This window comes from Anopheles moucheti, chromosome 2, assembly GCF_943734755.1.
Source record: "Anopheles moucheti chromosome 2, idAnoMoucSN_F20_07, whole genome shotgun sequence".
Taxonomy (NCBI): Eukaryota; Metazoa; Arthropoda; class Insecta; order Diptera; family Culicidae; genus Anopheles; species Anopheles moucheti.
Genome location: NC_069140.1, coordinates 47,262,522 through 47,277,650, shown reverse-complemented (window position 1 = coordinate 47,277,650; position 15,129 = coordinate 47,262,522). Strand labels below are relative to the sequence as shown.

The 15,129-nt window shown below is 44.7% G+C and overlaps 1 protein-coding gene across 1 annotated transcript; it reads left to right on the top strand.

Annotated features, from left to right (window-relative positions):
• The first annotated feature begins 12,692 nt into the window (after positions 1-12,692).
• On the top strand, positions 12,693-14,854 carry LOC128297652 (uncharacterized). Its single transcript, XM_053033332.1, has one exon. The coding sequence runs from the start codon at positions 12,911-12,913 to the stop codon at positions 13,091-13,093; it is 183 nt and encodes a 60-aa protein (XP_052889292.1). The 5' UTR covers positions 12,693-12,910; the 3' UTR covers positions 13,094-14,854.
• The last annotated feature ends 275 nt before the right edge of the window (positions 14,855-15,129 follow it).

The following is a 15,129-nucleotide window of genomic DNA, read 5'->3' as shown; positions in this document are numbered from 1 at the left end:
CATTCTAAACAATAAACGCATTGACCATATCCGTAAAGGCTAAATTTCAATGTTCAAACGATTTCTTCTCCACTAGCTAAATTCCGCGGAAACCTCGATGCTGTTTGTTTTGTAATTATTTTTCTTTTACTGTTTTGAAATCAGTTTAAGTTTGCATTACTCTTCCGATAATCTTTCTTTTATGAGCAGAAAATGATCTATTTTTTTTATTTGTTGTAAAAAAACCTGTCAAATTTGTTTAACTTTTCATGAAAATTTTCCCTATTGATTAATTGGTGCAGATTATCTCCTAAAAACTCTTTTAAATCGTCATATTTTTTAGATTTTGAGCCTATTGAAGCATGCCATGGATAGAAGTTTTTCTACTATTTGTTTTGTATCAATAACTTTTATCTAATTAATTCGACCTAATGCAGCCGTTAGCTTAAATGTAACGGGTATATCAACAAATATTGTTATTTTAGGTTTAACACAATAAACAGTTAGCTATTTGCCGCTGTTTCAGTATTCCGAATGCTGGGGCAGCTACACCAGTTGCTAGGTTTAATTAAAAAAGGAAATTCCAAAATATCATTTCTTGAGAAATTATCAAATGATTAATATTGGATCGCAGCTTACCGCACTGCTCTTCATCTTTCCTTCGGAACGTTTCTTTTTCTTGGAATTAACGCAGCAGTAGGTAAGAAAAAAGATACTCCCGTTCGAATCGATGCAACGGTACCTTCGGTTCGATTCGGCGTTTCTATTTGCATTAGCTTTCATCATTCCGCTTCTGGATACCATCTGGATCCGTCGCATGTTGCACCGACCGGGTACAGTTTGCATCCAGGAAAAGGCCACAATGAGCGCCGATTCACTTTCGTCTTTCGTTTTCCCACTCGCACGCTTGTTCCGTCCTCCACCGCTCGCAACAACTCACGTTAAGGAAGTATCCGAAACGGATGTCTCCTTACTACGCAAAATAGCGCAACATGTTCGATTTCGGGAAGCAAACCACTTTAAAAAAGCCACGAAAAAAAGGGAAATTTAAAATGCAAAAAACAACACGAGAAAGGAAAATGAGAAAACGCTTAAATTGATCTAAAACCCCGAAGGGTGCGCACCCCGATACGGCACGTTGGCAAAAGGTGCGAAGAGGCTGCAGAAGCTGTTTGGTCGCTGCGAACAAAAGCGGCCGATGCTTGATTTGATGAATACGGCGAATTAATAATTGACAGATTTCACCGAACCCACGCTGTCCGCTGTCCATCCGGTCCATTCGGGATGCTTTAGGTAGCGATGGTAGCGGTAGCCTAATAATTGAGTCCCAAAAAAAAAAACGACACACACACAGAAGGCGCATACTGCTGTCCCTTCGGCGGCGCCTGTGCATCCTTCGTTCGGCTTATTAATATGCTGCCAAATCGATATGGGCAGCGGGCACGAGTGGTGGTGAAACGATGGTCGAACCTTCCAAACATTAGCACCAGTGTGACCACCAGTGCATCCACCGGAAGGAAGATGGATGGCATTCATGTGCAACCAATTGGGCGAAATGCGTCGAAACGGCTGTCCGATCGATCGAGAAGATCGAGTGCCAGCAGGCATTACCTTCGCTCCAGACACCGACAGATGACGCGGACCTGGTCCACTTCCCAGGGCAGACGGCTGGACACTGCAACAGTGGCTAAAGAATGCATGAAGGTGTTAATAATGCGATTATCCGTTCATCCAACGCCTGTGGGCCAACCGGAGTTGACGATGATGATGATGATGAACAAAAGCCATGGATCGCTCTGGGCTCGATCGATAATCCCGGTCAAAAAGGGGAAGGATTATGGTCAAATGAATGCCTTCATCCTTTCGCCCAGCCTATGGTCTTAAGGCTGTAAGGTTATGTTATGCTTCAACACTCACTCACCACCACTGACCATTGACACTTCAAGATTTGGGACACACGTTGTGGGATTGATGTGATATTGTTTTGCCACCATTATTGACCGCTCAGTCTGTTCGCCGCGCAGGGTTTGTACCGATGTCAAGTTTGAATGTTTGGTATTCCAGGTGTTTCCAACAATTGGCACATCATTATGATATCGAGTCAAATGTTGGTTGGCTTTATTAGTGATATTAAGTCACTTATTGAATTAAATCTGGAAATTAAATTAGTTTTAAGGAGTACAGGCAGTTCACATATGAGTAAGTTTATAGCACAAAATGTAAGCAACAAGGTGAAAAATTGGGCTTAACCCATTTTTTGTCACATAAAACATTTCTTTCTAAATTTTTTATTAATGTAATCTTTTTAAAAATCGCCTAATTCGATGAATAAATTAAGCGCAGAGAGAAAGTCGACCCTGTGACTTTGAAGTATAAACGAAATTTCACCATGATTCGACTTACGCGAAAATTCGAGGTACGCGGATTTTCCCGGGTTATAGCGGTCCGCTGTAATAGCGTTTCTCGGGGACTGTCTGTACGAAATATCTTTTTGTATAATAAATAATCTATACTATGAGAGCAAACTGCATTGTTTATATGAAATTTATCTGAATAATGTTGTAATAAGAGTATAGTGAATTGAATCATTGCTAACGAGCTATAACAATGAGGTTACACTATAGCTGTCTTTTTAAAGAGTTTAAATACATAAGTGATTAATGCAATGCGCGAACTCCTAAAAGAACATAGTAGTGAGTCAACTCATTTCGATTAAGTAGTTTATCCTTATAGAGAGTAGAATCCCAAACTAACTCACTTTACAGGACAGCTTTAATTCACAGTGAATGAGTTATTACCATAGTCAATCATAAAGATTCTTCATAAAGATTCAAATTAATTCACTCACTGGAAAGAATTATCTTACTTGTTATGGATATCTGCTAAAACAATGAAGTTTAAGAAAAACCTGTTTATCTCACCCGTGCACATTAAAAGCTATGAAATCTTTATCCAAAAACACATGAAAAAAGTTAATAAAACTCGTAAAAATTCCGCTTATAATTAATAATGCACCAACTTTAAATGTCCAGCCTGCAGCACATTAGCTGCGTAGGCACTTCCTACCCCTGTTGCTGGGCCCAATCGTAATCGACGCAGTACCTAATTCTGTCTCCCCAACACCCATCTCCAAATGGCGCCAAAGGTGATTTGTGGTTCGATCGATGCGCGGTACAAAAAGAGAAATCTCCCCAGGGCACTGCCGTCCTACGCCGGGGCACACAAAAACCAAACAAAGCAACACAACACCGCTTAACACGAAACGGAAACGAAAACGTCCGAAACCTAATGACGGAAGGAATGGCGCGCATTGCATTTCGCGGAAGAGAAAAGCCTACGCCACACGCTGCAAAAATGGCCACCCGTTCGGGTCTCGTCGTGAGTGGAGTTGGATTTTTTTTTGTTATTTGCTGGTTTCCACCACTTCCTAGGAAAAAAATAACCTCTCCGCTTGCACTTCTTGCTGGGGCCGGGCTGCATGGTCGAGGCGGGGTCCCCACTACTATCGACCTGGCATGCAGTGGCAGCATAATCCGGTTTCACAATATCCGCTTTTATCGATTACACCTGCGCAATCGTGATTCAGCGGGCATGATATGGCTTATGGCGATTGATTCATCGATCGGACAAAATCCCACAGCCGACGGGGTGGGGGGAATTTAAAACTCCATGCACACTGGCCGTATGGAGTTGATGAATGAACTCGAACCGGCTAGACGAAAATAAGGCGAAAGATCAACAGCCTCACACCGGATTGTCTCGGACAAAGTGTGGATTTCCTCTTCATTTGCTCATGAGTTGAGGGATGGTGGCAAAAAATTGCAATTTGTCGTCTGGCTCAGGTTCAGATGCATGCACGCTAATATAAACTATCCCGCCAATATGCTAACTATCCAACACTAGCAACACTCCACAAGCAATGATGCTCCGTTCGCGGAAGAGTGTTCAACCCGAGACAAGCTCGTGACGCGCGGATTAATTTGTGCTGACACTGCGGTGCTCGCCTCGGGTTTTCTGCTACGATCTACCACCAAACCCGCTTTCACACGTTTAGACCGACCCGACTTCCGTGGAAGTCTCACCCGAACCGGACGGTGCGGTCTATTGCGCCAATGCAAAACCCACCCGTCCGTTAACCAGGAACCAGGAACATCTTCAAGATCCTACCTTTGCCTAGCATAAACTGACACCTCCACCCCTCTGACCAGCACGGGACAGTTGGACACAATACACAAACATACAACACAACCCGGGTGCGGTGGCTCCAGTGGAGAAACCATACGACGGACGCGTATGGCGTTTCGGTTCTCAAACCGCAACCGACCCGGAATGAAAGTGTGCGCACACACATTTTATAAACACCGGCGATTATTTAATCACTGCTTCGGGTTTCCTGCCACGGCTCCGGCTGTGTGCTTCCGAGACGAGATTTTTCGCAAAAAAAACAAGAGGCTCGGGGTGGATTTGTTTGTTTCGTCAGCTAAAAACCACGCCACCGACACCGGGCACGGGACAAATCTGTGTTGTTGTTTAGCCTGTTGTAAGGCGCATAGGCACCCGATGTTGATACAACAAGTAGAACCAGTTCGGTTCTAGATAAATATTTAGTCGAAACATTTGCCCACCATCGCGCCCGGACAGTAAATCTCGATTTCTCGGAAATGCAAAGAACCGTTCGCTGTGCTTTGTAAACTGAAGGCTAACTACAAATGAAATAAACAAACAGTTTTTACTGTAACATTTAAATGTCTTTTCCAACATTGAGGCAAGCGATTCGTGTGGCAGGTCCCGTTGGCAATGTTGCGTATAAAGTATCGCTTTTTTATTATTATTTGCTGCGCTCTAAGTCAATTCGATTACATCCACAATATTTACGCCAACCCTGGGGGGGTTTACGATCTGTTTTGATTAGCTCTGCTCAAGGTTATGCTTTTGATACCTGTTTGTTTTGGCAGGAGGGGTTTGATTAAAAATTACCCTACATTAATGACAGCAAACGATGGGGGTATTTTTTGTAATTCATTACATTTTAAGGGTTTTACAATTCATTCAGATTGTAAGTAGAATGAGATCAAGTACATGAGTGTTCGGTGATAGGTTTGGAATTTGAAAGTATGTGAAGTTTTATTATGCAGATTTCATGGATGGATTATATGGAGATGTTAAAATATAAAATGTTTTCTAAAATACGTTAACAAAATTAATCATTTTCAATTGACATTTATGGTTTGTTTAATAAAAACATAACAATCTACATTCGAGACAACATTGGTTTTAAACCTTTTGACATCACGCAATAACAACTCAGTCCCAGTCACGGAGAACAATCGGATCAAGTAGTGCTAGAAAAACAGCGAAACAGCATAGAGAAAGTAGGTGAACCGTTATTCAAATAATCTACTACGCCATCCCGAACACTCGCGACCATGACTAATAACGATGCGTCGCTGCTTTCGACACCGTTTCGTCGTGTGAGCAGCACGTTTTCCTCTGGCAAACGTGCAGCGAGTCACATTTTGTCATCATGTGCCGGTGACAACACGGAACGAGAGGATCTGCAGGACACGTTTGTTTTGTTTCGTCGTACTTTGCAGTGGGCAGATCCGTGGAGTAGTCTGCATTATTAATAGCGTTAATAGCGTTTCCTAACATTTCTATATAGCACACGTGACGCGTTGTCGGTGGAGTTCATCCGGGTGCCTTTTAACCGGGATGTCGGATCATCCGTGCTGCTCGGAAATCCCCGACGATTGGCCATACAATCTCCAAACCCGTTGACGATAAAAAGTGAACACTTCAGTAATGTAATAAATATCATAAAATACTTCAAGTTTTAATAAATATTATATGATTATTTTGCTTAAAAAATCACCCTCAATTTGATACACTTATTGCACTACTACTGATTTATTTAATTTATGTAAAATTAATCGTATCAAGTCTAGATTCTGCCCAAAAAAGTAAAGCTTGTCGAAATCCTTTCTTATACTGCTACCATTTCTTCTATTTCAGTGCGGAACGATCTACAACCGTTGATTACAGCATATTGGAAGAAGCTGAAGTAAGTACTCGTCCATTATTTCTAACCCATCCCAAAGTACACAGACCTTTCCTCGGTGTAGCGGTTATTCTAAACGAAAGTTCGTGCTTCACGCATTCGATTCGATCGCAATTTGGCTTGCGTAACGGCTTCGATGCGCCGGTTAGCGGTCGTTGATTCGCTGCCACCAACCCCCATCCGAGATGTGACCCCAGGATCGATCCCGTACGAGCTGGAAGCTGAGCAGAGCGGTTTATTTTTTTTCCTGATTATGATCCCCCGCCTGTATCCCCCCCTCACCCCCGTCATGTCCGGTCCAAAAGCGGATTCCGCTAGGTTTTTGCGGATTTTTACCGAACAATTGGAACCGTTAGCTTTGCCGGCTGTGTGGGCAGCGGGATTTTATTGCCCCCACGTACGCCAGCTGATTTGCTGCCCTGCCGTTAGCGTGCGTAATGACCGATCTGGGGGGGTGGGGGGTGGTTGTGCTGGTGGGAAAATCCCGCCAAGAACAGTAATCGGTTCTTTATTTTTTTGGTGGTACAAAAGCATCCCGGTTCTTTTGTATGCCAACGACTTCCGACGGTAAACGATTGCGGCTGCTGCAGACTACGGTTTACTTTACCCGCATACTGATGAGAAGAAAGTTTGGATTCGAAGACTTTCGTACTGTGCGTCCATCGACAAATCGTGCACCGCACGCACAGAACCTTCTTGGCTCGCAAGCGCTATCCGGTTTGCAAGATTTAGGTCATGCAAAATGAAGCAAGAAGGTTCGCCAACTCACAACAACTCCCGGCGCGCGTACGCCTAGAACCGCGTCGACCGTGGATACCATACAGCGCTCCACCTCATCAGAACCCAAAACAGATACAACGAACGGGAGGAAGTGTCGGGGATGCAACGGGTGACGCGCGGCCAGAAACGGGGAAAGCAAACGCGAAAAGCAAACTCCGAAATGAGGACACGGTGAATGAACTCCGGACTAGACACTCATTAGACGGTTCGCTTCGGATCGGGCCGATCGCGAGTAGTTTTGTTCCCCTTGAGGCAGTTCTGCTTTTACGTTCCTCCCTTGTGATGACTTTACCAACCATCATAAGATTCCCCGTCTAGGGGTCTAGGGGATGCGTAAGACGCACGACACGTGACACGATCCGGTGCGATGAACGGCTGATGCACGTGGAGCTTCGCATGTTAATTGCTGATGCAACTTGCAAACCGCACTATGCTAATCCGCACTCCATGTGTCCACGCTGTCATCTCTCGGCAGCGTCCACTGCTTCCTGTGGCCACTTCCACCGCCCCGGTTTACCCGGCCCCGTTTGAAACTCTGCAACCATGCAACCCTAGAATTATACAGCGCTTCGATTGCTTTGACCGACCAGGCCTGTAAGAATTACCCGTAGCTTTTCCTATGCAGCTTGAACGGCATAAATTTTTCCTTCACACATGCGCCTGTATGGAAATATTGCCCCATCAAATTGCACCAGTCGAATCGCATGAGCAAAATCAATAGGAAAATCGAACGAAAGTATTTTAGTACCCCTTTTGGGCTGTGAACGGGGCGTTGTTTACGTCGCCGCCATTTCTTTGTGCAAATTAGTGAAACTGGCCCGTGATTTTGACATAAGAGTTCAAAGATCCGGTACACGAGTTGTGGCACCAGCGCGCAAAAACTATCCCTATTACACAATTGCTGAATCCCGTTCTGTCTCGGGATAGGAAACGCTGCGGGAAGGGCGCTGTGCCTCAATCACATGTTATTACGTTAGATTGTCAACACGTATGTGCATTGTTTCGATCCTCTTAGCGCCCAGGCCATCTCAGTACCATCGGTGTGTCTGGAGAAGTTTGTGAATTTACGAATCGGTTATACGTACGGTTTGTGTTAAGCGTATTCAATGTATACATTTGTATCACTTAGCGTACCATGTGGAAACTATTTCAAGTAAGAATTAAAAAAAAACTTAGTCCAAGTCCAACGTGTATGAAATTTTATATGTTGACCAGAAATTATTCGGAAGAAAAATCAACTGATCGAAGAAAGTTTAGCGTTATATATAATGAATCGTTCGTGAAGAGTCATTCGTATGGAAAGATTCACGAATCCTCAGAACAATCGCGGATCATTTTCTGTGGGGACCTAAAGCGGAATTATGGGATGTGAAGGGGGTGACGGATAAGTTCATAGGTGGAGAGCATAAATCTTGGATGGTTCATGAATCTTAAAGGATGCCTCGATCTTTGAAATAGAAACTCCGATTTTCTCATTCATATCAAAGATCTTATTATTTTATTTGATGTACTACGGTATTTAATCGATTCGAATCGGAGGTTTATAATCGATCAATTCATTATTAGAAATTTCCATCTACCGAACCAAGGGTTTAGATGTTCAACGGTTGTCGTCTATCTTAAGGTAAATCATCCCAATTTTATTATTTATTTTATTTATGTTATTTATTTTATGTATTTTATTTATTTTATTAATTTTTTTATTTCATTAATCAATAACTTATTTTTGAAAAAAGCTTTGTCTATTAACATCTTATTATATTTCAATATTATCGGAATGATAAAGGGTAGACAGGAATTGTTAAAAAGAAATCATTAAGCAAATGCAGATATTCCGAAATCTTCAAAAAAAATCTTAAGTAAAGGGTTTCATAATAAACAAGGAAGAAATCTCCTGAATTTCATGGCATTTATGACTCCTTTCTTTTATTTGGTGTCATGGTTTTACTTGTTCAATTTTGTCATCATCAAAGAAAGAGGTTTACTGTCGATTGTCTTCGGTGTCCTTTGGTTTGTTGTTTTTCGAGCGATTCCTTCCCTAAACATTGTTCCATTGGCCTAGAGTCGCGGAGATTATGTAACTCACTCACGCCACAGACGAAGGCACTCCGTGCGCTTGTGCTGCAATCCAAGCAATCCTTGCACTGGAAAGGTCCTCCCGGTGAGCAATGGGGATTTTCCCCGAATCTGCCCATGCACCTTTTATTGTTCGCACCGGAAGAAGTGAAAGGGTTGCGGGAAATTGAACCACCCCTAACCCTTTCGGCGATGGTGGTGTACCCGTGACGATCCTAAAACAACAAACCTTGCCCGTGAAACAATACACTGCTGTAAAGTAGAACGATTTTCGGCCAATTCTGGCCCAATGGGGCAATTTACAATGGGAAGGATCTGTAACGAACACCAACCGACACAGATCACAAATCGAATCACGAGCGAAAGGGTTCCAGACTAACACCGCAATAAAGCACTCCCAATATAACGACACCCCGTGTTTACCATCGGCAAGAGACAGAAGTGGTTCGACCCTGTCCCATGCCATGGTCTGCCGAAAAACACACCCGCACACACTGCTGTGCTGTGAAGGTGCATGGTGTGCACTTGTTTTTCGCTTTCGCTACTGCCGGGGTTTGCTTTTATTTTGTCGCCGTCTACACGTATCACACACATTTCGCCCTGCGTGTAGAATCAAAATATTGACACGGGCCCAGGATCCCTTTTCGGTGGTCGCTTTGGTGAGACGAGCAAGGGGTAGAACTTTTAAGTATTGCGCTATCAGTTAAGACATGACCCGGGCCCCAGGTAGTGAGCATGGGAAATTCCAACGCTTGCAATGCACTGTTCGCACGTACAGTGGCAACGGCAGCGGTTGCTACCAGGGAAAGTTGCGTGGGAGTGACATTGACCGGTGCGCGACATCGCCACAGCAGAACACCCCCTTCCTAGTTTAATCGCTTTGCGAACCTTTTCGGTGACCTTGCCGTGGACGCTTCAGGTCCACGCTGGCGGTGAGCTTAAACTTCAGGAAAATTCAGCTACGAGTGTGTGGTAAGCCCAATATTTGTTAATTGATTTATGAAATAAAAAGTCTTGATATTCAAATTAGAGTCACTGGGAGGAGCAGCGTGTTGGCAACAAATTGGTACCTTTCAATGTTATAAATGTGACAAATTCGGGGGTTTTCTCGAAAAAGAAAAGTCATTAAAAGTTAATAATTACCTATTTGGACCAGATTTGTGTGGACGCTGTGCCGGTCACATTCACTGGCGAAAATTGTGACCAAGTTTTGACAAACAAAGAAAAAGCCCAAAAAACTGCACATTGATTCTACTCCTTTCAAAGCTGACCACCCTTACACGATGAAAGCCCAAAAGGATGGGTTTGAAACAGTGTCTCGAAGAACAATTAAGGGTAAATATTTATAATGTAATTAAGCGCAGGGAAGAACCCTGTCCCCCCACGGGTACCAGGAGCCGGTACGATCGGTAATCGGTGAGTAAGTCTCTTGGCCTACTTTCAAACCCGGTTTTTTGGCGTTGCGCGTGTACTTTTGGTCAGTTCTGCGCACCGCACAACAAGTCCCAACGATTTGACACCAATCGGTTTGTGCGTCATCGAAGATTCGCAGTATGCATGCAGGCTGGAAATAACACGGTCTGGAACTTGGCATTAGTAAGTCGCTTGGGCTCACATTGTTGCGCATTATGCTGACCCGATGGCGTGATGCAACAGTTGTTCCTACGACTCACAGGGTAATATAAAACGGACGCCTCAAGAAGCCTCAAAATATCCCCTAATTTTAATAGTAATAGTTTCCTTCTTTGTAACGGTGTATGCAGGAATCTGGAGTATGGTAACTTGATTTGCTTCCTTTTCACAAAATTGATGCTTTGTGGTGGGACATTTTACATTCCCTTTGCATTACTGTAGTACTAAAGTATCATTGAAAATCGAAAATATCCCACCAAAAAAAAAACAACCAGCACGTGTGTCTAAAAGCTGAAGGTACATCTTTACGGTAGCCATCTGCTGCCACATCTAGGTGTGCAGAGTTCCGACAGTTTAGAACGTTCTAAAAATCCCCACCAGCATCCGTTCCGGTGCGGGCTGGGGAAATTCGATCCAATCCTGCCGAACAGCGCAGGACACACTCGCAGCTGCTCGAAACTAGCGTTTAGAAGAAGGGACGAGGGATAACAATCAACCAACCGACGGCTCCTCCTAGAAACCGGCCCAGACCAAGTTCCATTTAGACGAATCAGAATCCTCCATAGGAAGGGAACCAAAGGAAACACGGCTCCTGGAAGCTCGCATGCTTACCTGCGGAAGCTGTGCGATGCATTCCGGTGCCGTTTGGTTGGGCTTTGCTCGAGTGAGATGCACACAGCTATGATTAGATTGGATGTTGGGCCTTTCACGTCCGCCTGCAAGAATGGGAGAAAATCTAAGATTCTAATGCTTCCTTGCAAGGTGTGCGAGCCCAGAGCGGGATGCCAATAGGGAAGACAGCATAGAGTGAACAACAACAAAAAGAAAACCCCGCACGATCACGATCGCTCGAAACCGGAGTGGTTGAAAACGCGTGCAGCTGGCATTCGAGCTAGGATCGTGGGTTCTCTTTCGCACGATCGCCCAACCCCGTTGCCAATTCCCGAACGATCGGCTCACTTCCACCCGAAGGGAAGGGTGGTTTTCTTTTCCTCCAAACCCACGGAACTGTGCGATGGTTGAGTGTTGTTCTTTTTTTTCCCTTCAGCGTGTGCTTTTGTTTTCGAGCAGTGCTTACCCGGCACGCGGTTTGCCTTTTTCCGGGCGGTTCGGGGCAAATCGAGCAGGAAAAGCGAGCTCCCATCGGGAGAGCGTACGCAGCAGCTCTCGATTTAAGAGCATCGGTCGCGCGGCTAAGGGTATCAGAACAACAGCGTCAGCCGAGTAAGCAACATCGAGGCCATCGCCTGTACTGCTGCAAGCACCATCCAAGCACCGTCTCCAAAGGTGTTTCTCTGCCGGCGTCCGAGTCGCGAGCTCTCCAGCACGCGCATTCTCAGTGCGCTCTCGCGGACACTTACGCATCGCGAGTTAAGTTTTCCTTCCTTCCCTTAAAATACAGCGAACCACGACGCTGTTTTTCGCGAGATCGCGAATCGCAAACAAAAAAGAAAAAAAACCCACCCCAGCAACTCACGATCGTGCCCAGCGTGTGGTCTGAGTGACTGAGTGGCAACAGTGCCGTGCGTATAGAGTGGACCGAGCGCAACCCCGCACGATCATTCGCTACTGTGAGTTCGAGCCGAACGGACGTACCAGCTCCGGCCGCAAAACTTCAGCTGCCGAGTCGTGCTCTTTCCTAACCACTTTTTCTTCGCCCTTGCCGCGTTTGTGCGTGTGCCCTTTCCGGACTTCTACGACTACTTTTCGATTACACCGTTCGTCTTCACATCGTTCGAAATGGAGATTCTCGACCCAACCGGTTACTACTAACCGCGCGTGTGAACCAGTCAAACAGTCTGCTCGAAGGAAAGCCAAAAAGTGATCGTGTGTGTGATATCGTAAGATCGTATCGAAGTGAAAACCAACTCCCGCTGGAACTGTTGTTTACCGTCAATAAGACTTTCATAGTGTCGTCAGTGTTGTTGCATTTTGTAAGCGTAATTCTACATATTCAAGTCAAAATGGCCAAGAAACTGGATCCCACCGGTCACTATTAGAAGGCGGAAGGAAGGCGAGTACGGAGCGTATAGAAAGCCATCAGAAATTGATATCGCATTAGCAAAGAGAGTATTGACGTATTCTACATCTTCAAAATGGCACGCAAACTGGACCCCACTGGCCATTACTAAAGCCGTCACTAGCGCCAAGGCGAGTGAATCGACAAGCCATAATCGTCTAAAGCACTAAACCCCACAATGGCGTTGGAAATCTTAGATCCCACTGGTTACTACTAGAGGCCTTCTAGCGTCTTCAGCTTCACATCTAAACAGACCTGTTGAGGACCAACTTCTACGACCCCGCCGTTTTAAGGTGTACTGCAGATATTCGTAACCACTCGAACAAAACCATCCCAAAAAAAAAAACAAAAACACCATCACCAAGATGAATCGCAAGCTCGATCCCACCGGAATGTACCGGCGACCCAGCAGTGGCGCCACCAGCTTCCAGCGCACCCCGTTCCACCATCAACAGCTGCAAAACCACCAGCGGATGCCGCACCATCATCAGCAGCAGCAGCAGCATCAAGTAAAGTGCCATTATCTCGACCCGACCGGGCTCTACTAGCCTTCGCCTTGGTTTGTGTAGAGACCGGGATGTATGGGGTCGAGGAGAACCGCGAGAGCCCAACGCACCCCCGGGGAAATGGAGCCCCAACCGGCCACCGGCAACCGTGCAGGAACACGGGCAGGATCTTCCGCATCGCTCGTGCGCCCAAAGGAGTGTTTTGAGTGCCTGTGTGTTTGTGTGTGGTGACGTGTTTGGGGCTGCATCCCTCCCGTTGTTCGTGAATCTCTCGTGCTAGCAGCAGCACAATGTGATACTTTTACTGACGTATTAGCGGAACCGACTGGCCCATCCTAACTCTCTCCCTCTGTCTCACCTATAACCTCCACCCGTGACCGGAAATTTGCCATTCGACACTACCGACTGGCGGATGGCACAATGGTGGACGATGCCCTGGATTTTTTCTTTGGGTGCGAGGCCGCAAGGATTCGTCGAGCGGAAAACTGCGGCAAACGGTGGCTTCCCGGTTCCCGGGCACCCGATGGGCGAGTTCGTTCGCGGTTCGTTCCAGTGGCAGCAAACCCCCGTGCATGAAAGGAAGGGTAATCGTAACCTACTACTAGTAATTATTATTATTTTTTGTTTTCTTGCACGGTAAGCGCATGGAGGAGTTAGGAGCAGGTCTTTTGGGTGTATTTTTTTTATTTCTTTCATTTTTTTTTACACTCTCCGTTCTCCAATCACTTACTGTTTTGGAAAGGGAAGAAGGATTGAGGCCCGATAGATGGATCCTCCGTTCACTTATACACATTTAAACTTCGAATAGAGTTCGATCCGATTCGAGTCTTTAGTGCCTTAGACGCGTTTTACTACTCCACTGACTCACTTACCTACCTTTAGCTACTACTATTAATAATATTATTATTGACTACCTTAATGTTAATCTTACTCGCTTAAGCGCCACTCTCCGGTGAGCAAACTTCGTCACCAAAATCTCACTGCCCTATTGCGGTTTAAGTAGTGCGTTTTTCTCACGCACCTGTTCACTACTGCGCATACTGCCTCCCACTTTCACTATGATTCAAGCTAGCTATATCGTTCAATTTACAGCGAACGAGTGTTATTTAACTACTTTTTAGTACAAGCGAAAAGGGCGAAAACAACCTTACTGCCTTATTTAGACCGTTCCACAGGGGAGGAAGTATTCTTTCTTTTTTTTTAAATAATAAGTTAATTATTATTTTAATCTCCTACGACCATCCTGCCAAACACTCACCAGCTACTCACCCTATCTACTGTGTTTTTTTTTTAGTAGGAATAGATAGTGAGATAGGGAGAACGAGAAAGAGCGTAAATGAATCAGCCTCCAAACTGCCAATATCGACACGGGCAACGGGCAGCCTTCGGGCACTTTTTGGACTCGTTGCTTAGTGTATTTTTAATTTTTTTTTAATTATTATTATTATTATTATTATTTGCTCTGTTTTTCACGCGTTTGTGGAACGAAGTGTAGCGTAACTTTCCTAGCGAACAGCAAAAAACATCAAACAAGTAGCAATAGTGTGAAAGCGATTTTTTTTTCTTATGAAAGCAACTTTGGTTTCCACTTTGAGCGGCACTAACTCACCATACGCAAGCAAAAAACCAAGATACAGAAAGATAGCAGCAACAAAAACCGTTCGAAATTAACTACGCCGAATCTGTCCGAAGCAGCGCAGGAAAGGAAACGATATGATGATTATTATCATTATTATTTTATTATATATTATTATATTATTACGGAATATTTGTTGAACATATTATTGAGGAAAACCATATAAAAACAACTATTTAAAAAAAACCTAACCATCTTTGTGTTTTCACTCGTAGCACTTTAGCATGAAAGCAACATCCGAAACCGTGTCCTTTTCACCTTTGCCCTCGTTTCGTTATTAGTCCTTCAACATTTGCCTGGTGGGAGCGATATCACCTCACACCGCCGTCCGCAGTCTGGTTGATTCGGATGCGAATTCTTGGTGACTGGCTGTTAGTCTGCTACCGGCTGGTGAACTCCCACCACCCATCATTACATCATTTTCGCCTGCTGCATTTGGAGC